The sequence below is a fragment of the Macrobrachium rosenbergii genome, chromosome 4, assembly GCF_040412425.1.
Source record: "Macrobrachium rosenbergii isolate ZJJX-2024 chromosome 4, ASM4041242v1, whole genome shotgun sequence".
NCBI lineage: Eukaryota > Metazoa > Arthropoda > Malacostraca > Decapoda > Palaemonidae > Macrobrachium > Macrobrachium rosenbergii.
The window spans coordinates 45,115,836-45,141,101 of NC_089744.1; the positions used below are offsets into that span (position 1 = coordinate 45,115,836).

Genomic DNA, 25,266 nt, shown 5'->3' on the forward strand with positions numbered 1-25,266 from the left:
CTGACATTAATAATTACTATAATGTATATGTATAGAGTATACTGTGTAGTGTAGGCTAGGCTACCATATATGTATACATGGTACTGAATACCCTTGTGTAGGCTAGGCTATATTCGACATGATTATTTCAACAAACGATGGTTTTTTTGGAACCTAACCCCATCGTAACTCGAGCACTACCTGTATAAGCATTTTTAGTTTGCTTTGTATGTGTTTGAACTATCAAAATAGGCAGTTCTAAGTGTTTTTAGAAGGGTTCTAAGTATTCGCGGTTTTAGCTATTACCGGGGGGTGTGGCGCGCATCCCCCGCGAATAGGGGGGTTTTACTGTATACCCTTTTGCCCATCTTATATCTACAACTGTCCCTGCTCTTACTGTATTCTCTTGCTTTCACCACCTATTTATGTCAAGGCTAACAACATTAAAATCGACATGGCATACAGCTGTAGCAACCCCACCACTAAGAGATGTAATGAACCAAAATGGATATCTTAGCTATGTGGTACAGTGCTTGGTTCACATTTTCTAACCTTATCACCTAGCAAATCGTAAATGAATACCAGTACTGATGGGCCCAATAAAGTGTGGTACAAGTAGCCTTACCCCACAAGACTTGCTGAGAAACTGGAAGGCTGTATCCTCCTAGGACCACCTCATCAATAGGGGATAATGGCATATGGTAAAACAACAAGTAAAAAATGTGCCGGAGTTTCTTCTATGCAATTGAGTTTTCTGTACAACATATCATGCTGTATAAAACTATCAGCTACAACCGGTAGCGCTTCAGTTGCTCCCCAGATGAAGTAGAGTGAGGGTGCATAGCACGCCTTCAGAAAGTGCTGCCAGACGTACGATATATGGCTAACTTTAACCTTAAATAAAATAAAAACTACTGAGGCAAGTGTTGCTATTTGGTATGTTTGATGATTGGAGGGTGGATGAGCGACGTACCAATTTGCAGCCCTCTAGCCTCAGTAGTTTTTAACATCTGAGGGTGGACAGAAAAAGAGCAGATGGACGGACAAAGCCATCTCAATAGTTTTATCTGAAAATGAACAAGAATTTTACCTTTATCAGTTACGACCTTCATCTTTTCTTCACTGAGAAGAGAAAGCTCCTTGAAATTTCTCGTTAAAGTATTCATCCTTTCAATGGTTTCATTTTGCACAGCACAATGATACTGCTTCTCCTGATGAAAGACACTTACAGTACCTTCTAACTCTTGGCATTGCTGCTGCAGAGAGGAAACCAGTTCGCGTGTGTGCATCACTCTGTAAAATGTGAAAAGAACCTTATTACCTTAACTGTGTATGAAGGGAAGCAGATATACACAGAGATGCTTGTTTATTTTTGACAATGAAACTAAGGTCCTTGCATTTCAGCAAAATATTCAACTAAAAAAAAAAAAAAAAAAAAAAAAAAAAAAACTGCAAGTTTTATAGTAAAAATTAAGAAAAGTTATTTTCACTATTCATATGCTCTTAATAATTACATTCAAGCTCCTGCCATGTGCAATTCCATGAAAATAAGCTCAACATCAAACACAGGGGTGTCTGATCAATTGTAAGTTATCTGAGCTTACAACTACTAGGGTTAGTGATACCATAAATATTGTTCTTGCCCATTTATATACAGCAGAAATGTAAAAAATACAACTATACAAAGTAATTAAAATTCTAAATAAAATTACAGAACCTATAAAGAGCATAAAGCATATGAGTAATTAGTTACATTATGAAGACAGTGTATTTGCATTCTGCAGGAAAAAATTATAAAAGTTTAGCTACTGAATCATAAATACACGAAGAAAACCAAATTTCAGTATACAGTAATAAGATTTACACTTTCCCAAAGAACCAGCTTCTATAATGAAATTAAAAATTCCACCAAAACTGTACATTACGTGCTTTAAACTTTTGGCCAGTAGAGACACATGATAATTAAATTTAATTATCATGTGTCTCAACTACCTTGCAGAAAGTGAGTCACAATTCCTAAAGACAGGAATTCTACTATCAAAAGTTAAACAGTCAGTGGGACCGAGCAATCATCACAAACATGTTGATTTCTTTCATCCAAAAGGCAACAGTTGACCCAAGTTAACTATGGGTCAACTGTGCATAAGAAGACAGCATATGATAATTTCCCATTTCCTTGACATCAAACCCCATTCCTAAAGGTGTGTATTCAAACCAATTTCTTTCATTTTGTTGGAAGTCTACTTCATGCCACTGTTCCTGCCAGAAACTATGAGTTGATTTTGAAATGCATGAATGGAAATTCCAATAGGGAGTAGCATATCATCATGGAACCAAATCTGCTGCTGCTTACTTAAGCTGTGGGAGAGGTGCAAAATAATGAGCAGGAAGACAAGTACTGCTAGTTTATTGATGAAGCGAGCTGCTTATAAAGCAGGATGTGGATGTTGGCATAGTTTGCATAGACCGCTGGTACAAAGATTTATAGGTGATCTGAGGTCAAATTAATTTCTTACAAAAACAGGACAGGTTCATACAGAAAACAGTGATCAATAATGTCTGACACATTATCATAAGAATAACTCGTTACTTGTACATAAAGCATGATTGTTTAGAAACATAACATATATACAATTTACAATTATGATGATAAATATATATTCCGATCGACCTTAGGTCAATGTGAAGGCACCGCAGAAAACGGGATGTTCTCTACAGAGAACGCGTTGAGCGGGGAATTTACAAAGCTACCTAATTTGTGTTTCCTTGGCACAGAAACAAAAATAGCCAAATTAACTTCTGCAATTTTATCGGATGGTCTGTACTGAAAATTTCCTGGGGTTGAACAACACTCCAAGAATAACCAAAAAACTGTGAATTAGACCTTGGAGAATTGCAATGTTCCAATGTGTTTAAAATACTACACAATCAGCTGTGGAATATGATGCTACATAAGGAGAGGCTCCTCTACGACTAAACATTGCCAGAAACTACCCACCCAACACCAATAAAAAGTTAGATTTACACGTTCTGGTAAAAGCTCTAAAAATTTTTACTACCTCCTTTCCTCCTACGACTTATCTGTCTTTATGCCTCTAAAATACCTTCAACAACTGCCAACAAGTAATATCTAGGCAGGTGTTATGGAGAATCTTGGTGGGCAAATAGGGTTGTTTGTGATACAGGTAGTCCCCTGTTAACGGTGGGCTTGGTTAATGGCGATCTGGTTTTATGGCACTTGTCTAGCGACAAAAATCAGCAATTTTTGGTGCTGAAAAATGCACAGAAAATTGCCAATTTCCGCTTATCGGCGCCGATAATTGGGTATTGGCGCCAATACATACCTAACAGAGGCGTCAATAACCGAAAATCGGCACTTTTTGGTGCCGATAAGCCCAAAAATTGACGAAAAAACGCCAGAAATCGCCGATTTTCGGTTATCATCACCCCCCCAGAACAGAACCCCTGCCGATAACCGAGGACTGCCTGTATTCACAGTTTCTAAAATCTTAATTCTAAAGCTAACAACCTGTGGAAACTTACATGATTTCATATAAAGGCCAAGGAATTGAGTAGTTTTTGTATTCTAACCTAGTACAGTAGTCCTTCAATTATCTGGCATCATCCCATCTGAACCCTGATGTCATCCTGAGGGTCCCACACCATAATATAGATGTACAATATTTATAAATTTCATAAAAATTTTCAAAATTGCACTCGGATGCTTGGCAACACTGAATAGGTGGGGAAAAGTGTTAATACTGCTTATAGGTATAAGCAGGCTGAGAACAGGTTATTGTGGGGTTGGTTTGCCAAGGAAAGATTTGGAGTAGAGAGGCACGGCAAGATGGTTGGGAGAGGTTGGTGGGCATTTGACTTCTTGAGTTTTCTTGTGTGTTATTAGCATAATAGCATCAACGTCATTTTAGCATCATACTATTTCGTGCTTCTGAGTGGCTGAATGTTGTGAGGAGAGGGGGGGATAGGCCATGATAAGTGCTTGCATGGTGGGATGGCCAGGAGAGCTGAGTGGGGAGGACTGGGCAGACTTTTGTCAGCTTCAACTGTCTCATGTCATTTTTTCATTTCACGTTGTATTTTAAAAATCCTTGATTTTATATTTTTTCATATTCATTGATTTCAATATTAAATCAGTTTTTCTGAAGCCGAAATACCAAATGAAAAAAACTTGGACGGATTACTATATACTATAAATTGCCCACCCATGTTGTGCCAAACCTTTTCTTACCCAACCATGTCTCATTCTGTATACATGTGTATACATAAACCAAGTTTGCATGTGTATATATATGTTACAATCAACATGTGTAATCAGTCATTACACGAATTGCCTGAAATTTCAGTCAGATAGCGAAATGCACTAAGGGGACATTTGATCCCCCCAGGAGCTAGTACTAAACATGGCGAAATATGTTTGACCCCCCAGGGGCTAGTACTAAACACGGCGAAACACTGTAGGTGACTCACTGTTTCGCCGTGTTTAGTACTAGTTCCTGGGGAGATCAAATGTACCTAAGTGCATTTCGCTATCTGACTGAAATTTCAGGCAATTCGCGTAATGACTGATTACGCATGTGGACTGTAACACATATATATATACACATATTTAACACACTGATGTGAACAACTGTACACACTTGCAGCGTGTTTATATGGTATGGCATACGAAAATTTACTAACCCATGCTCATCCAAAACACACAAATCCATTTAGGTAATCATACACCACTGTTGAAGCTTCTGATAAACAGGTATTGCAGTGTAATATGTTTACTGATAAACATGAGTATATAATATCACATTTATTAAAGGATATAAAATTGCCATAAAATAATCAAGCATTATGCAAGAGAGAGAGAGAGAGAGAGAGAGAGAGAGAGAGAGAGAGAGAGAGAGAGAGAGAGAGAGAGAGAGAGAGAGAGAGAGAAAATTACTGTGATTGCTTACTGAGGTGAAATTACCAGTAAATACTGTGAACACACAGCACAATCAAGATTGCATTTTGGGGCAACAGACACTACCTGTCAATACGATTAATAGCATTTAGATCACAACAGGTATTAGGCTACATGCACATAAGAGTCCAAGGCACGATAAAAACGAATAGGCAACATTGACATCTTGTTTGCTGTTCATCAGTTTAAACTGTTTAAAAATTGCGCAATATCTTACGAGTACTCAAGGGAATGTAATTATTGTAACTGGGTTAATCTGTAAATACAGTGCATTATCTACCAAAGGTTTCAAACAATGATTTACAATAGCCTAAGTACTAGAAACTTACAGGGTTTCAGATGGCGTAAAGAATTCATAAATTTTTGTATGTTATACAAATAACACTGCTGTAATACATCTTTAAAAAGACTGCACACATTCCATGTGAATCAAATTTTTATTACATTTTTAATGTCTAGGTACAGGCAGGGAAAAGATTTCTTTTACCCCTTGAGTTCACGAGACAGTATAAATGACAACGTCGCTTTTGTTTATGTAGTTAAGTAGTAGTACTATTAGCTGATTGATGCAGACATCTTCTTACCAGTTAACATATATTTACTTACATATTTCATAAAAACTAAAATGCGTTGATGATAAAAAAAATACGTGTGAACAATCTGCAACGTGAAAAATACGTTTATAAGTGTTTTATCTTAGGATTTTATATATAACACTTTAGAGGAAGGAAGGTACGTAGAGTAATATCATCACGCATTACCGCTTGGCTCCTGAGACTGACAGAGGAGACGGATGTGGAGGGAGAAAGGTTGGAAGGAGGTAGAAGTTGTTCGGAGGGAAGGAAAGAACGGTGAACTGTCTAATCAAACCATGCATATCTTCGTTAAGGATTTTGCTTATAACTCCAAAATCTTTAGAAGTTACTGCAGAATTTCCATTTCATATATAGATACTGTTGCTAAACTGACTGAATATAAATATCGATGCAATTGCTACAAAATCACATTCATTGTCCACAACCCATTTTTTCAAGAAAAGAGAGAGAGAGAGAGAGAGAGAGAGAGAGAGAGAGAGAGAGAGAGAGAGAGAGAGAGAGATTGCTTGTAAATTATGTGCTATTACTATAAGTATAACTTGCAAATGGTTTTATAATCAGCGTAAATTCTTTTCCAATTAATTATGTTGAACAGTAATTGTTTCTGAGGGTAGTAGTTTATTTTATAACAAGCTATCTAACCGTGAACATGGGACCGAAACTATTGCCTTTCTTAACTTTTGGCCAAGAGAAAGGGTCTTCCTTAAACTGTTTTGTAAACCTCAAGAGACAACATCAACCAAAACCTCATTGACAATGAACTCGAAAGAGGAAAGGTTTTGCCAACGAGGGGCAATAGTTGCGCTAAGAGGGAGAGGCATGTCAAACCCTGCGGTTGCAAGGGAACTTGGCATTACTAAGCCAACAGTCAGACGCTGGTGGAGGTGGTGGCAGGAATCAGGAAACCTCAATGATAAACAACGGAGCGGTGGGCCTAGGAAGACATCTGAAGAAGATGATAGGCAAATTCTTTACTAATCAAGTCTCCATTTAAGAATGCAGTAGCCATTTGGGATGAGCTGCATTTAGAGGTCTGTGCACGCACAGTGAGGAATCGTCTTCATGCTGCAGATATCCATCATCGGAGAACTTGCTGAAGTCGGCGGCTGCTTCACTGCTGAGAAATATATAGAAATATTAGAAGTAGTAATGGTGCCTTCTGTCCGTGCATGCGCCCTTCCCTATCCTGAAAGAATAATATTCATGCAGGTATGTTAATACTACATACTAAGAGAATTTTGAACATAATTTATGCAATGTTCATTGTCTTGCATGTTCATTGCTCATTATAATTAGATAATGGCAAATTACTACAGTTTCATAGCATCTACTACTAGATTTTCAATTAAATGATGCAAATTAAAGGTTTATAAAACGGTAATATAAACCAAACATGACTGCATGTAATTACAAAACCATAGCAACTATGAGCTTAATTTAAGTCAAGAAATAATGTATTCTGTATTTACATGGCTCAGGGGTTTTCAAAATGGATTGGTGGTGGTTAATATAGATCTAATGAAAGTGGGTTCTGCCTAATAATCTATGTCTAACCTTAACCTGAAGCATGCTTTCCTTCAGACATATGAATGGTTCTTTACAGCGATACTTATTCACTTTCTTTTGACAGGATAACTGCTCTATTCATAATGCGCACATTGTTAGGCGATGGTTTACAGAACAACCAGATATTGAACTCCTGGAATGGCCTAGCAAAGGGTGAGACATGAACCCCATAGAAAATGTATGGAGAAATATAGTTAGCAGTTGGGAGCAAGGCCAGGAGCAATCTCAGCAGCGTCTGCTTGAGCACATATTACGAGAGTGGGAGTCATGCCGACGAAATCAACAAATGAATTACAACCACCTTGCATCCATGCCAAATAGGTTGCAGGAGGTGATCACAAACAATGGAGGCTGGACACGATGTTGGTTTCTATGTGCTGTACATGTTATTTAGTTATTAGGTTTCTATGTGGGTGATGGAAATAAACACAGGAGGAGGAGGAGGAGGAGGAGGAGGAGGAGGAGGAGGAGGAGGAGGAGGAGGAGGAGGAGGAGGAGGAGGAGGAGGAGGAGGAGGAGGAGGAGGAGGAGGAGGAGGAGGAGGAGGAGGGAGGAGGAGGAGGAGGAGGAGGAGGAGGAGGAGGAGGAGGAGGAGGAGGAGGAGGAGGAGGAGGAGGAGGAGGAGGTGGAGGTCATAGTTCTGAATATTCGAAAAATATATGATACATCCTTTAAAAGAAGTAAGTATATAAATGAAATTATTAGAAATTGTAAGATGAAATGTGAGATGGCTCTCTACAAGGATATTTCAATGTCTCTCGACCTTTTGAAACTCAGGACTGAACAACCTCATGCAAAGAGCAATCCTCAGTTAAAAAAAGCAGCACGATGATGCTATCTTTCCTTAATCTCGTTGTGCAGGGTAGAAACTTTGAATAAAAAAGCATGGAAGGCATCTTTTGAGTTTGCTGCAGAATTTCCTCTCTGAAAGCAAATCCAGTGACTACATTTTAATAAAACTTTTATGGACATACTTTCAAACCGTATGCATAGTCCACAACCGATGAGAGAGAGAGAGAGAGAGAGAGAGAGAGAGAGAGAGAGAGAGAGAGAGAGAGAGAGAGAGAGAGAGAGAGAGAGAGAGAGAGAGATTGATATCATGTAATCGCACAAATATCTAGCGAATGTATTTGCTTCTTAATGACATCACGAATTTATTTTGCTCATCTACTTTCTTAAATGTGGCCAGCATTCATTTATGATATTAATGAGTGAACAGCGAAGCCATGCCATTGCACCAGCATTTATGTGGAAAACAAGTTCTCTCCTCATTACTCTTTTGGAAGCCTTGAGAACCAATGTCAGGCAGCCTCTTTCAGGGGATGAATGATTATATATATATATTATATATATATATATATATATATATATATATATATATATATATATATATATATATATATATATATATATATATATATATATATATATATATTATATAATTTAACATATTGCTTTTTTATGATATTTTCGTATTTAAAAGGATATTTATTTTGTCTTAGCCAAGAACTAAACACCTTTGAAATTTGCGTGCAACAATGAAAATAGACAAAGCTTATTTTTGTATAGGCCACTATAGAATTTTTGTATATGGTAAACAAAAAAGATATGCATTTTATATCCTGGTATCCATGCTATAAAGAATATTAACCAAGTATAATTTGAAAGTAAAGGAGCGTTTAGCAACAGTAAGTGGCTGATAAATTATGATCAAAACTGTAGCATAATAAAATTATGTTAACTGTAAAAATAACTCCATATGAAAAGTTGTCTGAGTGATCTCAGCAGCGGTCAGTGAAAAGGAAACTTTGTTCTTAGCCGACCTCTCTTGGCCCTTCTTCTTGGGTAGACATCCTAGATTCTTGGCCACAACGAATGAGCTCTAAAAAATGTTATCCGACAACTGCTACAAGGTATGTCTAAAAATAGAATTCCTTTCAGGATCGCCGATACATTTCATGAAATTTTTATTAATTCAAATATCTCTGTCCTTGCATTAATATCTCCAAACTCCGGTGTATCTGTTGGGAATTTAGTATTTCTAATCATTTTATTCATCCATATTCTCACAAAAAATTTCAATTCTTTTCTGATAACAATATACAGATAGGTTGGCTGTTCGAGATAGGACTAATTTTTCTCCGCTGTTCGAATGAATTACACAAATTTTCAGCATAGAATAGATGATATTCAAAGGAAAATAGCTGGCTGTAATCAGCCAATCAGAGGCAACCTTACGTCCAGTCATTCATTTGACGTTCTATGTAAATATTTGAACTCTAATGTAGCTAACTGAACTGGACTAGTCAAGGTTATGGTATTCGATAACTGAATTTATCCTAATGCAAACCACTGGTAAGAAATTGAATAAGAAAACTACACTTTTATTATAAAGTTTGACAGAAGTAGCTACATTATTTATAGTTTCAATGGGAAATCAGAACTAGCTTCAAAACGTTTAGGAGTTATGAGAAAAATCGTTAACGATGCTATACAAGCTTCGGCAGTTCATCGTCTCTACCTTACAAACAACTCCTCCCTCTTCCGGCAACCCCCCCCCTCCCCCGTCCCTCCACCTCTATTTCCTACATCCATATGATAATATTATGTTATGTAATTTCCCGCTAATACAAAGTCTTATATAATCATAAAAAAACCACGTATAAAACCATGAATCACGTTGTAGTTTGTTCGTGAACTTTTTTCTTTGTCAGGTAATTTTGTTTCTTTTGAAATAATCAAGTGAATATATACTAACGGGTAAGGAAACGTCTCCACCAATAAGGCTTGCGTTTGAGACAGAGAATTCATTCATATTTTTAACAGTTTCTACTACATAAACAAAAGCGGCGTTGCCATTTAGCGTGTCAAGTGAACGCAGGGGGTAAAAGGAGTCTTTTCCCTGACTGTACCAAAGTGCAGCACTAAATGGTAACTCCTTGTTCCATATAAAATCAGCATGTGTATACATATGTGTGTTAACATACATGCACATATGCATCATGCTGCTGTGTTTGCTTGCTTCCTCTTTTTCTCTCTGTGGGTTATTCTTTATTAATAGATTTTTAAATTCTGGACCATGTCAGTAGTTTGGGCATATTTCACAGGTGAGAGAGAAGAGAGAGAGTGAGTATCAATGTCAATTTTTATACAATTTATATAGTTTACTGCACAGTTTGGTTTCTATTTTATGTACAGTACTGTATTCTGTGTTGTTTACAGGTATACTAGAGAGAACTGTCTGATGTTTAAAAAAAGTAGACAAATCAGTTAACAAGCAGAATTCAAATTAGTTTATAAATGGATAATTCTCCCATAGTCTACAGTCTCAAATTTAAAACATGCCTAGCATGTTCTTAATACTATCACAAAAATGGCTACCTGGGCCTCTTCAGCATGCTTTCAGTTTTCTGCAAAAAAAAAAAAAAAAAAAAAAAAAAAAAAAAAAAAAAAAAAAAAACTATTGCAGTCAAGTTTCATAAAGATTTAAGAGAAAAAACAACTAGGGCACCAATACGTATCAGCCAAACTGTAATTTTTTAGGTCTGGTCTTTATCTTGATAAACAACTGAACTGAAGAACATACATTATAAAAGCAAAATTTCTCTTAAACATTATTATTATCATCATTATTCAGAAGATAAACCCTATTCATATGGAGCACATCCACATGGGTCACTGACTTGAAATTCAAGCTTCCAAAGAATATGGTGGTCATTAAAAAGTAAGAGGAGGTATAGGGAAATACAAAGAGATCTCGCTTATTAAAAATGAAAAATTAAGTTAAATTAATAAATAGATAAAAAGGTACATAAATTATTAAAATACAAGGAGAATTATATAGGGTAGTAATGCATTGCATCTTTGTTTGAACTTTTGAAGTTACAACTGCACAACATCCCCAGGGAAACTGTTCCACAGTCCAACAGTGTAAGGAATAAAGGACCTCTGCAACTGAAAACTTCAACAGTGAGGCATACTTATTGCATATCGGTGATGCTGTTCAGCAAATCTACTAGCTCTTGGCAGGAAAAAGGGGTCAGGGATAAGTGATGTCACTGCACACAGCAACTGTTCTATTTCAGATTATGATGGCCTATTATATGGCTCAGCCTTAGACTAAGCATTGAAAAGCTTGGAACCAACTCACTCAAAGTAACTGACTCTGAATCTTAAACAGTACTCAAACTCTTTCCAGGTACAGTAAATCTGTACAAATTGACAACAGCAAACCTCTTGTCTCTCTTCATCATGACTTAGTAACCACACAAAGCTAGATAAAGACTCTACTAGTGACTTGTTAGTTCAAGACAAAAATCCACCACCATTCCAAACCGAATCTAACACAATTTATGAAAGACTGCATGTATGAAACTTGGCCATATGGCCTGGCATTCAGGCCAGAGAGTCATTCAGCACCACAGAATTTCTTAGCCAGTAAGTGTTAATACAACACTTCCTCCAGCACTAGAAATTTCTCCTTCCATATATTTGGTGTATTTGTTTGTATGTACACACTTGTATTATCAATCCAAAATTATGCTTATACTCCTGAACATCATCAGCAACATACAACAGAAAATAGAAGATGTAAAGATCCACATTACACGATTCCTGTGAACAGATATAAATCTTTGTCTGGTATATAACATGGTGCAATATCATCTAATAAAATGAGAAAGTCATCTTTATCCCGTATTACATGTTTTTACAACCAAACTGTGTACAACATGGGCTGGAAATTTTTAAATTTCTGTGACTCTAAAAGTACTTTAGAAGCAACTAAATACTGTTCTAAAGAACCCTCTGTTCATTTAAGTAAGTTTCATTCCAAAAACTATACACTCCTGTTATAAATGTTGAAATATATTGAATCCCTTCACATGTCAGCATTAAAGGAAATTAGGATGCTGAATAAACCTCATGACCCAATCCCCTAGTGCAGAACACAATCACACAAGTTTTTGGAGACTGTATAATTTAATTACCACCAACATACAACAAATATCAAAATCAAATCTTTGAAGAAAATTTTGTGGAAATTATCAACATTTTCAGTTTACCTAATGATTAAATTTTTGAGTTAAAACATGTTGTTATTAAATTTCTGAGTTACAATATTATCATTATTATTATTATATACAGACGATGAACCCTATTCATATGAAACAATCCCACGGGGGCCACTGACATGAAATTCAAGCTTCCAAAAATATGGTGTTCATTTGAAAGAAGTCACAGAAGGTAATGGGAAATACAAAATGAGGATATCAGTTTTTAGAAAACGGATAAATTACCAAATTAATAAATAAAAAAAAATGCAATTAACATTAAAATACAAGCTGAATAGTATTAGGGTCATAATGATTTGCATCTTTGCTTGAACTTCTGAAGTTTCAATTGCATGACATCCTCTGGGAGGATCTGCCACTGTCCAACTGGAACTGAGAAATTTGACAGCGAGGCACATTACAGCAAACTGGTGCTTCTGTTCAGCAAATCTGGTTCCTCTTGACAGAAAGGGGGTCAGGGATCAATTGTGAATCTGTAAGATCTGTTAAAACAAAACTTGTGAAAAACTGACCAACAAGAGACCATCCGTCAATGGTCTAAGTCATGACTGCTAACAATAGGAAATGGAAACCTACCACCACAAACCACTGTATCTAAAAGAAATAAATCTATGGCAGAAGCAGACATCCATACCAGAGAGCAGTTTCATAGTAATGGAGGAACAAATGATGTAAAACAAGTTGCACTGATTTTATCACTATTATAAATATATATGAGGCCTTACGAGCATTACCTAACTTTCGTGCAGTATTTGCTAAAACTTTTATTAGATGTTTCTCAAAAGTTAGATGTGAGTCAAAAGTTACCCCTAGAATAGTTTAAACTTCAGACTCATTCAGCTGAGTTCCATCCACCTGAAGGGGAGGATGGGGTGGAAAATCTGTAAGAGATCTGCTAATCAATAGTGTTTTCGTTTTACTGGAGTCAGCCTTATACCCCACCGACTACACCATTCACTGACCCAGCCCGAGTCCCTACTGAGGCTGAGGGCAGCCTCATTTCTCCTAAGTGGAGACTTTACCATACCCACAAGTGCAGCATTATTGGCATACTGAACAATATTGTTTTCCAAGCCAACAACCAAATCACTTGTATACACTAACATCAGTGGACCAAGAACACTACCCTGTGGAACTCCAGACACAATAGATCTTGGTTCACTAAAGGTCCCATCAACAGCAGCTCGCTTGTGCCTACCTGTAGGGAAATCTTGAAATAATCCTAAAACATATCCACCCACTCCAAGATTCTGAAGTTTATAAAATAAATAACTTGTGATTTACTAAATCAAAAGCAGCACTAAAATCTATTTGAATTACTCTGCACTTAAAACCCTTATCAAGGTTTCCTTGCAAAGGGCATGTAAAGTCTAAAAAGAACATAGCAGGTGCCTAACTGCTTCCTATATGCAAACTGGCTATCAGCTAACAATCCTTTAGATTCCACATACTTATAGTGGCTTAAAAATAAGTTTTTTTGCAACTTTAGAGAGCACAGGGAGAATAGAAATTGGCCAGTACTGTAGTCACTTCAGTCTGCAGATATGCCACTCTCTGAAACAAGCACTGTATTACTATGCTTGCGCTCATCTGCAAATATACTACATTGACATAAAAATCTATAGAATCTACTAATCTTGGGAGACAGCACTCTAGAAACCTTTTTAAAAAACAAAGGGGAAAAACTATCGGGATCTTCTCCACCCCAGCTATCAAGATCATCAAGAATTTCCTTCACAAGTTGAGAGCGAAATGCAAATTTTGTAAGAATAGATTCAGGATGCTAAGTATAAGGGAGTGGGGCATCCTCAGCTGATTGCTTAGCTTCAAAAGCTCAATGAAGCAGTTCAGCCTTTTCTTCAGGCCAGTAACCATTCTACCATCATCTGTTAGTCGTGGTTAGTGGTGGAATGGTAGACGAGCCTGACCCAATGATAGATAAGGCCAATTTGGTCCACCAGAGATGAGACAGTAATTCCTTCAGGTTTCCTCTTCAAGGAATTATTGTAATTTCTCTTGGCTGTATGATAAGTTCTATTTGCAGCACACCGAGACTCAACTAAAAATGGTGTAATTTTCATCTGAATGATTTCATCTCCATTTGCTGAATTTGGTCTGTTCGTCAGGGTAAGCTCTTCTACATCTATGTTATCATCAAACCATGGCTGGTCATCGTTCTGGATTTGATGACCTTTCTAGGGACATAACTTATAAAAATAGCATCAGCATTTTATTTAACTCTTCTTGGATCAGGAACAAAATATATAACATCTGAAATATTAAGCGCCTGACAAACTTCAACAATATAATCCCAATTGGCTCTATATTTCAGCCAGACCATTTTTCCAATGATGGCAGTATCAATATACTGATTAACAGTTATGTCCATCTCAATGGTGCAATGATAAGAAGTGCCTATATATTCAAAGACCTTGGACTTCACAATAGGTGGAACATCTGTGAATACGAGATCTAATCTATTACCAGAAATATGCGTGGGCTCCTCAATTAGCTCAACAAAATCAGGACACACAGACCTCATGAGCAGACCGGCCATGATGATTAGTGGAATTTGAATTTAGCCACTCAGCCACTCACTGTCCTTTGCATTACAGTCTCTGCAAATAATGAATGAATTGTTGAATCCTGTGGCTGAGCCATAATAATCCTTTCAAAGAGACAGTCGAATACAGAATCGACAATATTTGGATTGCAGTAGACAGCAAATATGTGAACACTGTAGAGCTTACTGAAAATTTTAAAACAAGGAACTTCATGGCAACTACACTCCTAATTATTCTGATGACAAATAGGTTGTCTGGACTTACTGCATACAGCCATACCTTGTGCATGTGGGAGGTTACAACGATAAAGTCAGGGCCATCAAACCCAGGACTAAAAACTCAGCCTCTTACTTGTTACTACTTGCAAGAGCCTCCGATAAAAACATCAAATCGTAGTTACAGGCACAACTCTGTAGATCAAGAAAATCTGAGCTTAAGTCCCAAGTAACCGAGTATGTACTTTACAATTTTCTTAATGAGTAACAGGCCCAGGGTTCAGCTCAATGTCTCCTGAAATAATTAAAATTAAAAACAACAGAAACAATGTAAAAATTAACAGAACAATAAACATGAATACCATCAACAACAACAGTACATTATTTACAAAAATGCTGTTGAAAGTATAAATAAACCTCACCACACATCACTGAAAAAAGTGCCTGAAGCAACTGGTCAACAATGGGGGGCCAGCACATCTAAGGCAACTGCCATGTTTGCCACAACAACTGGGGGAGGACAATCAGGATGGATTTATAAATTATAAAGCGCTCAGAAGGAAAGGATCAGGTAAAGACAAAGGAACTTTCCTGATAATCCACCAAGCAACTTTTGCTTTCTAAAAAACAGGATGCCTGATTGTACCTTCAGCCAAGGAAACTCAAACCCAAGACCATGGAAGGCCATGGTACAATGGCTATGGCACAGTCCAAGGTTGGAGAACAAGATTCATATTCTGAGTAACCTTCTATTAGGAGGGTTGTATACCGAGGCTAAAGGGTCCCTTCCACCCATTGAATTGATTTTGGAGTGTCCTCCTCCTAGACGAGTTGACTGTAAGGCTAAAGAGTCTCTTCCACCCTAATTAGTGTAGGCAGGGACGTCACACCTCAAAGTGAATGTTGCTAAGGAAAGCCACATTAACCCACTACCCATAAAATATAAAGTAATCAATCCCTAGATTAGCAAAAATCCGTGATAAGTTGATACACCCCTCTACAAATGCTTATAACTGCCTGCTTTAATAGTTCAAACACCAAAGACCCCTCTAACAATGCTTGTAACTGCCTATTTTATTAGTTCAAACATCAAATATACCTTAAAATATCATCCTAAAACCCTTTAATATAATTTCAAAGTCATCTTACAACATTACCCTTAAAAATATATGGCTCACAACTACAGTTGAAGTTACCCCCGAGAGAGATAGAGAGAGAGAGAGAGAGAGAGAGAACAATTAAAAAATGCAACGAAGTTGTTTCAGCACAATCAAGTTTTCTGTACAGCGTATATTGCTGTATGAACCGTGACCCATGAAGTTAAGTATACCTTAAATTAACCAGATCACTCAGCTGATTAACAGCTCTCCTAGGGCTGGCCCAAAGGATTAGGTTTATTTTACGTGGCTAAGAACCAATTGGTTACCTAGCAACGGGACGTACAGCTTATTGTGGAATCCAAACCACATTATAACAAGAAATGAATTTTTATCACCAGATATAACATGACCCATGAAATCTTCAGCCATGGCCTGATGGTGGTCTGTCCTATAGTGTTGCCAGACACGCAATCATGGCTAACTTTAACCTTAAATAAAAACCAGAAGCTAGAGGGCTGCAATTTGGCATGTTTGATGATTGGAGGGTGGACGATCAACATTCCAATTTGCAGCCTCAGTAGTTTTAAAGATCTGAGAGCGGTCAGAAAAAGTGTGGACAGACAGCCAAAGCCATCTCAAAAGTTTTCTTTTACAGAAAACTAAAAACGAGAGAACACTCCCTCACAGAGCATCGGAGTTACAAGCCAATCAGCAACTAGCAAAGCTGATATAATGCTGTAAGATTGGTTGCTACTAACTCTTCCAACCAATAGTGTGTTGTGCTACAGGCCAATCAGCATCGAGGTAACCTACTTTGCTGTGTGATTCCTACTTCCAGCCCTATCTATTTATCAGTCCAACTCTCACATTAAGTGACTCCTGTACCTTCTGCTTCTCATTGCCTTCTGTAACATTTGTGACTCCTGGGAGACATTAAGTGGCAGACTGGCCAGGTGTAGCGGTACCTACAGGGTCATAGCCATCAAAATGCAGAAGAAAAACATCAGATTCTTGGCTGAACAAACCTTACACATCAACAAAAGGTTGTCTAGGTGCTTATCTGTAATTCTGTGCTGAATGATCAAATCATCAAAGAAGTGGATAGTGAAGATCGTGGGTGCATGGGGTTGGGATCCGAAGATGCTATTAACCCTCTAACGCTGAGCCTCTATTTACAAAAGTGTCTGTCGTATGCCGGCGGCGTTCGGGAGTTAGCGCCGAAGCGGAAAAAAAGATTTTTTAAAAAAATCACAGCACGCTTAGTTTTTAAGATTAAGAGTTCATTTTTGGCTCCTTTTTTTGTCATTGCCTGAAGTTTAGTATGCAACCATCAGAAATGAAAAAAATATCATTATCATATATAAATATTGAAATATATGACAGTGCGAAAAAAATTTCATATATATTTGTATACAAATCGCGCTGTGAGCAAAACGGTTAAAGCTAACGAGTTATTTTTTTTCTTTCTATTGTACACTAAATTGCGATGATTTTGGTATATAAAAAATTTAAAACGATCAAAGCAACACAGAGAAAATATTATCACAAAATGATGCATGAATTCGTAACGCACAGACGTAAAAAAAAGTTTTTTTCAAAAATTCACCATAAATCGAAATATTGTGCTAGAGACTTCCCGTTTATTGAAAAATGAAGGTAATTGATTGAATATTACTAGAATGTAAGTATTTTAGCTTACAGTTGCAGTTTTCGACCATTTCGGTCGAGTTAAAGTTGACCGAAGGTAGAATTTTTTCTATTTATCGTGATTTATATGAAAATATTTCCAAACTGATAAAAGCTACAACCATGAGTTATTTTTAGTTGTATTCTACATGAAATTGCACACATTTTCATATATAAAAGTTTATGTAACGGCTAATATAAAACGGTGCAAACATTACGACAACATGACGAAAGAATTTCTGAGATGTTTGGCCGAGTTACCGCGTGGACGTAAGGAAAAAGTTTTTTTCAAAAATTCACCATAAATCGAAATATTGTGCTAGATACTTTCAATTTGTTGCAAAATGAAGGTAAATGATTGAATATTACTAGAATGTAAGAGTTTTAGCTTACAATTGCGTTTTTTTACCATTTCGGTCGAATCAAAGTTGACCAAAGGTTGAAATTTTGGCACTAATCGTGATTTATATGAAAATATTTCAAAACTGATAAAAGCTACAACCATGGGTTGTTTTTTGTTGTATTTTACATGAAATTGGACACATTTTCATATATAAAACCTTATGTAACGGCTAATATAAAACGGTGCAAAATTTACGACAAAATGACGAAAGAATTTCTGAAATTTTCGGCAGAGTTATCGTGCGGATGTAAGGAAAAAGTTTTTTTAAAAATTCACCATAAATCAAAATACTGTGCTAGAGACTTCCAATTTGTTGCAAAATGAAGGTAAATGATTGAATATTACTAGAATGTAAGAGTTTTAGCTTACAATTGTGTTTTTTTACCATTTCGGTCGAGTCAAAGTTGACTGACGGTTGAAATTTTTTGTAGTCGATGTATGGTACGTCCACTCGGCACCCAACAGACAATTTTAGTCGACGTACGATACATCCAGTTGACGTTTGAGGGTTAATGGTACTCCGATGACATGAATGACAATTTTGCTTTGCAATCAATTCCATCACATTTCTTGAATGACTTCAGCAAACTCCAACAATCTGTTGAAGATGGTATAGCCAATGTTTGGATTCTCCATTTATGTCAATAAACATATCAAAGATCATCTGATTATACTTGTATGAAGGCAATGGTTGTGAAACAGCCTTGTTATCTTCTGGGGCTTCCTCTTCACCAGCAGTCATCTCATGTACCAAGCCTTGTTCCTTCTCCTGCTCATCCCCCAAACACCACCATTACCTCCTCCAGGAAATCCCTGTGTCTGATGAAGAGCTTCCTTACAAAACTGATCATAGTACCAATCACTGACGACCTTGGAGGTGAACCAAACCTTTGCTGAATGATACCACACCACTGGGAGATTATAAATAAACCCACACAGGGCCCGTGGTTGCTTTGCATGTCCAACTACCACCAGTTTGCAATGATGGCTACTAGTAGCCATGGACTGAGTAAATTCTTTTCCTTATTACCAGCATTTCTAAACATTTACAACACAGAAACTGTATGCTAACAGACTCAAATTCTTGTAGTCTAACATGTTTTGCATGGCAGAATATTAGCTTGAATTTTTCTATGGCATGCAACTTAACCATATTGTTTTAAAATATATCTTATTCACTTGAAATTGCATATCAGTAGTAGAGTTGTGTGTAAGAGGAAGAGATGAAACCTTTTTGACTAGCCAAACAGATGTCTGTCTGATTGTGTTAAGTTCACTTACACAAGTAGTTGTTAAGTATATATGGCTTGATAGCAACCACTATAATGATAATTTTTTCATGTACACCCAACCTCAAAAGTGACACTACATGGACGCATAGGATTTCGTTTAAAATTCACTAACTGGCAAACTAACATGCTGCATATTTCTCTTATTTTATTGCAAAAAAAAAAAAAAAAAAAAAAAAAAAAAAAAAAATTTATAGTTAGGTCAAAGTATGTGTCATAAGAGTGAAATCTATTATATATGAAAATTATAAGAAAATACGTACAGCTTTCAGATGACCAGTAATGAAACATTTTCTCAACTTTTGTTCACTCAGCACTGATGCATTCAAGAAAAAATATCTTCATAAAGCCTCGGTTCAAATGTTAAATTATAATAATTTTAAAAAGTGTTCATAATAATAAGATATTACTTGAATTGCAACCATAAAATTTTAGTCCTCTTTATAGTCCTCTTTAATTATTTTGATGCTTCAATGCTGTAAACATAGTACATGAATACAAGAAGTATTATTGTAGCTAAAACGCATCCACCACTGTCAATGGGTGGGCATGGCCTGAGAGTGATGCAACCAAGATTTTGTCCCTTGTCCTAGGTGTCTTAGTTTTCCCTACTCAATAGCTGAAACACATCCACCATTGTCAATGGGTGGGAGTGGCCTGAGAGTGATGTAACCAAGATTTTGTTCCTTGTCCTAGGTGTGTTAGTTTTCTCTATTCAATAGCTGAAACACATCCACCATTGCCAATGAGTGGGAGTGGCCTGGGAGTGATGCAACCAAGATTTTGTTCCTAGGCCTGGGGGGTGCTAGTTTTCTCTACTTGCTAAAAAAATATCTTAAAAATATATTTTTAAACATGCTTTTATTAAAATGCACTAAAAACTACAAAATCACAAATCTTTAATCAATTTGTATTTTTCCGAACATACAAACCTGAGGCCTTTACATTGGGAAAATTCTCCTGCGCAGCTGGAATACTGGTCATGAAAAAATTCTGCATAATATGATCAAGGTCTGGAAGAGTAATACACAGTGTCATCCAATGGAGTCAACGAGTGGGAGGAGTCTCATCTCGCTTGGTCCCCAGAATCTCGTGATGCAGCCAGTGATCTTCCAGCCCAGGAAAACTGAATGAGTAGTGGCTGAGGTGGGCAATTAATGTAAAGGCCTCTGGTTTATATGTTATGAAAAATACAAACTGATTAAAAATTTGTGATTTGTTCCCATACGAATACAAACCTTTGGCCTTTCCACTGGGAGACTTACTGTACTTACTGGTGGGAGGAAAAGTAAGACATGACAGACTGTAGGTCTGGCTCACCTGAGCTCACTTCCTGACCATTGTTGGAGTATAGGAAGGAGCTGAAAGCCTATGACTAATAGGAGAAAAAGACTTCCTAGTAGCCAGACGTCCGGGCTTTGCCACGATGGGTGTAAGATTCCACAACGTGCCAAGAAGAACGGGATGAATTGTATCTGCTGCAAAACCACAATAGGTTATCACCTTGATCTATTAAGAAAATACTCTGTTTACAGAAGGCACAATGGCATCATTTCTATTTCTCAGATTAATTCACTGTATGAAAAGTAAAGAAAGATGTCCACCTCACCTGTACCTAGACAGATCTATGCTGAAGATTGTTCTCTTCACTGCTCGCTGGAAGCAAAGGAAAAGGAGAAAGGAATAAGACCATTCATCGCTGCCACAATATCACACTGACAACCACACTAGATACAATATGCCCACAAGGAGCACTGGTAAGTTATACAACTTGTTGGGCAGCAACCACCGGACCCAAGGAAAAAGTGTCCAAGAACCTATGAGTGAAGTCCTTCAGGTAAAAAGAGGTAAAGGAGGTCTGGTGATCCCACACACCATCCCTCAAAATTCTTTGAACCGATAGATTCTTCTTAAAAGCAATGGAAGGACCGAGACCTCTTACATCATAAGCCCTAAGTTGTAACAGGCTGTCAACTACATCAGAAGAGGAATATGCACTTCTGATAACCTCTTGTAGCCTGAAGGAGATGGTATTCTTGGACACTTCCTTCTTGTTCCGGCCAGTACTAGCAAGAAGCCTTCGACATCCAGGTTTGAGTTACGAGTTCTTTTTAGATAGTAGTGTACTGCCCGAACTGGACATAAGAGCATTTCAGTGGAATCATCGCCAACAAACTCTGCAAGGGATGGAATCGAGAAGGGCTTGAATTTGTCATTGGGAACCAAAGGATTCTGAGTCTTAGCCACGAATTCTGGGACAAATTCGTAAGACACTAAACTCCAGCCCCTTGAATGTTTTCCTCAAAAGAGAGGCCGTGAAGCTCCCCCACTCTCTTGGTGGATGCTAAGGCCAGTAAAAACACCGTACTGAGGGTTAAAACCCTATCTGAAGAACCTCGTAAAGGTTCATACGGGGCGTGGGTAAAGTTGCTAACAACCAGCGTCAAATCCCAGTTAGGAGGCTTGAGTTCCCTATGGGGACAAGATTGCTCAAAATTTCATAAGAGCATAGTGTTCTCCCATGAAGAAGACAGATCCACTCCTTTCAGACAAAGAACTAGTCCTAAGCAGCCCTGTAGCCATTAACGGCGGACGCAGAAAGGAGTTTTTCCCTACGTAGGAAAATGAGAAAGTCAACTACTTGCTGAAGGGAAGTTCTGACTGGAGAGAAACCCCATTGACGACACCAATCTCAGACTGCCCACTTCCCTGGAACATGGCTGTTGACGATTTCCTAAGATATCCAGACATCTCTGACGCTGCCCAGCAAGAAAAGCCTCTCACTCACAGGAGATACTGGATAGTCTCTAACCTTGAAGAGATAGGGACTTGATGGACTTATGATATCTTTCGACATGAGGCTGGTGAAGTAGATTGTGCCAAGGAGGAATTTCTCTCAGAGCTTCTGTCAGCAGAGCTGGAAGGTTGGGGTACCACTCTCCATGTGCCATAAGGGAGCTACCAAAGTCATTCTGAGGTTCTGGGAAGTCACTATCCCGTTGATCACTTGACGAATCAGGCAAAAGGATGGAAAGGTGTAAATGTCTAGGTTGTCCCATGAATGTCGAAGGGCATCTTCCGCCACTGCCCAAGGGTCCAGACCTACTGAGAAGAATACTTCCAATTTCCTGCTGAAAAGGGTAGCGAACAGATCCACCATCAGTGTCCCTCAAAGGAGAAACAGCCTTTCCGCCACTTCTTGGTGCAACGACCACTTTGTTCCCAAGACTTGACTTTGACGAATCAATTTGTCTGAGACTACGTTCCTTTTGCACTGAATATACCTGGCTGATAGAACCACTGAGTGGTTTATAGCCCATTGCTTTAACTGGGCTGAAAATTCATGAAGATGGTGAGAGGCTAGCTGCCCCTGCTTGTTTATGTAAGCCACTACCACAGTGTTGTCGAACATCACGGCCATGGAATGACCTGCTACCTGATCCTGAAACTCCTGAGCGGCTAAAAAGGCCACTTTCAGTTCCAGGATGTTGATGTGAAGATGTTTTTCTTCTAGGTTCCAAACTTCTGAAATCAAAAGATCCTCTATATGAGGCCCCCACAAGCTTCTATTAGAGTGCACTAAAAAGTACATTTTGTTTACGCACCAGAATTTTCTTACAATAAATCATGTCTACAAAAATAAAAGTGTGGGTGCCAAACATGGAAGGAAATGCTACAAGAAATAAAAAACCTATTTCTTTCCTTGTAGCATTTCCTTCCATGTTTGGCACCCAAGCTTTTATTTTTGTAGACATGATTAATTGCAATAAAATCCTGGTGTCTCACAAAATTATTTTCTACTTTTTATTGCACTTTAATAAAAGTGTGTTTAAACATTTTTTTAAATTTTTTTATTTGATACTTTTTAGTTTTAAGAGAAACTGTAACCAATTTATGATTGTAGCTAACAAAACTGAACGTGATCTCCTGCCAAGCCAAAGGTTTGAAAAATCCGTAGAGAGTCAAAGATTAACTTATTCTACAGAGTCAAAGTATGAAAAATCTGAAGTTTCATACAAATCCTGAGATACTGGGAGAGGTCACTGTAGGGTCACTAGAGGTTACTGCTGACCTACCGATCATGTAAGGTTATATTGTCACTGGGATTGAGTAACCATGCAAAATTTCAAATCCAACGGACGAAGGGAACAGGTCGACAACTGAGTTACAAGTTTTGACCCAAACAGACAGATGCACAAGTCAAATTGAATAACAGCATGTAAAAATATATTACCTTGAACATTCACATCTCTATACAGTACTGACAGTTTGTGGTGAAAAAGCATATGAAGTTATTTACACATTCTCGCATTTCAGGTTACCTTATGAATCAAATATACTCTAAAGTCAAGTAGAAAGACTTTCAAGAAAATAACATTCTTGGTCAGTTTATAAAACTGTGTTGCATAGGCCTTGATGTTAACACTAATAATTATTTAAATAAATAACTACCTTTTCTATATAATTTAAGTTCAGCACAGAACAGATCTCTCTAAAAAATATATCCTTTAGTAAACTACACTGCATCTCAGAAGCCTTAATTTTTTTTGTTAGACCTAACGATCATTACCACAGCATACTGACAGTTTGGACATAGCCTACTACTTTGAAAGTCAAAGGAAATTATTTGTAATTTATATTTCTATATTTGAATTTTTTTATAACTGCCAAGCCTATTAGAACTATCATATTCTATAAAAGAAGTTAACATGACCACTTCAATTAACAAGTTGTCCATACTGGCATTGACAGCACTGCCAACCTTGTCACACCTTGCTTTGAGCTAAGCTGTTAAAAAGAGAATACAGTACAGTATATATTCAACTCATTTTATGTAGATTATGAATACCAGTGCATAAAAGAGATCATATCTACATATCCATAGGGGAAATAATTTTACAGTTGTCCCCCGGTATTTGCGGAGGATGCGTACCACACCCACCTGCGAATACCAAAAATCCACGAGTACTGAAACCCCTCGAAAAATGCTTATAACTACCCGTTTTAATAGTTGAAACACCAAAGAGCCTCTCAAAATTGCTTATAACTGCCTATTTTAATAGTTCAAACACCAAATATACCTTAAACTATCATCCTATAACATTTAGTCATGAAAACATGAAAAAACAGTAATTGCTCTATGAAACAATCAGTGAATAGGTGAATTTTCTGTGTATAATGTGGATAATATATATGGTCCACAGAAAAACCCATGAATGCTGAACCGCAAATAAGCGGGGGTTGACTGTAGTAGTAAATTTACATATTTATCGAACATGTATGACATTGGAATAAAAAAGTTACACATACTTAGCAACTGTTAGAATAAAAAAAAAGTTCAACACTACTTAGCACCCACCAACATTTTACATTGCATCTGGTGTTTTGAATGTTACAAAAAAGAATCATGTTTGAGCATGACAATTCAAAAAGAATCACACTTGAGCCAGACTGTACCATGCAACATACATGACAATAACATTGTATCTTTAGTGAGCTTTAAATTATAGTTTCAGTAATATAAATGTGTTTGGGGATAGTGAAAAAAATTGTAAATGGTTTTTCAAAGACAAAATTGTAAAAGTCTGTTTATACAATTACCTAAGGACAAACACCCACCCATGTGGCATTTTTACACTGTAATATGAAAATTTTTCAGCCATACTCCATAAACCACCAATGGTGGCTTCAATTGCCTTTGGATGCCACATATGAAAGGACACCTGTCCCTTAGGCGGTCTTTGTATTCTAGCTAAAAGAGGGACTAAATGTCATTCTGCATTGGAGAAGACGAAAGAAAATATACTGAAGCGTCAGGGAT

At 37.3% G+C, this 25,266-nt stretch overlaps 1 protein-coding gene across 1 annotated transcript in view; it reads right to left on the reverse strand.

Annotated features, from left to right (window-relative positions):
* Window positions 1–25,266, reverse strand: part of LOC136833711 (synaptonemal complex protein 1-like) — a 378,221-nt gene that overhangs the window by 308,472 nt on the left and 44,483 nt on the right. Inside the window, exon 5 of the mRNA XM_067095919.1 lies at window positions 1,070–1,272. Coding sequence (XP_066952020.1) covers window positions 1,070–1,272 — 203 coding nt within the window. The remainder of the gene's footprint in view (window positions 1–1,069; window positions 1,273–25,266) is intronic.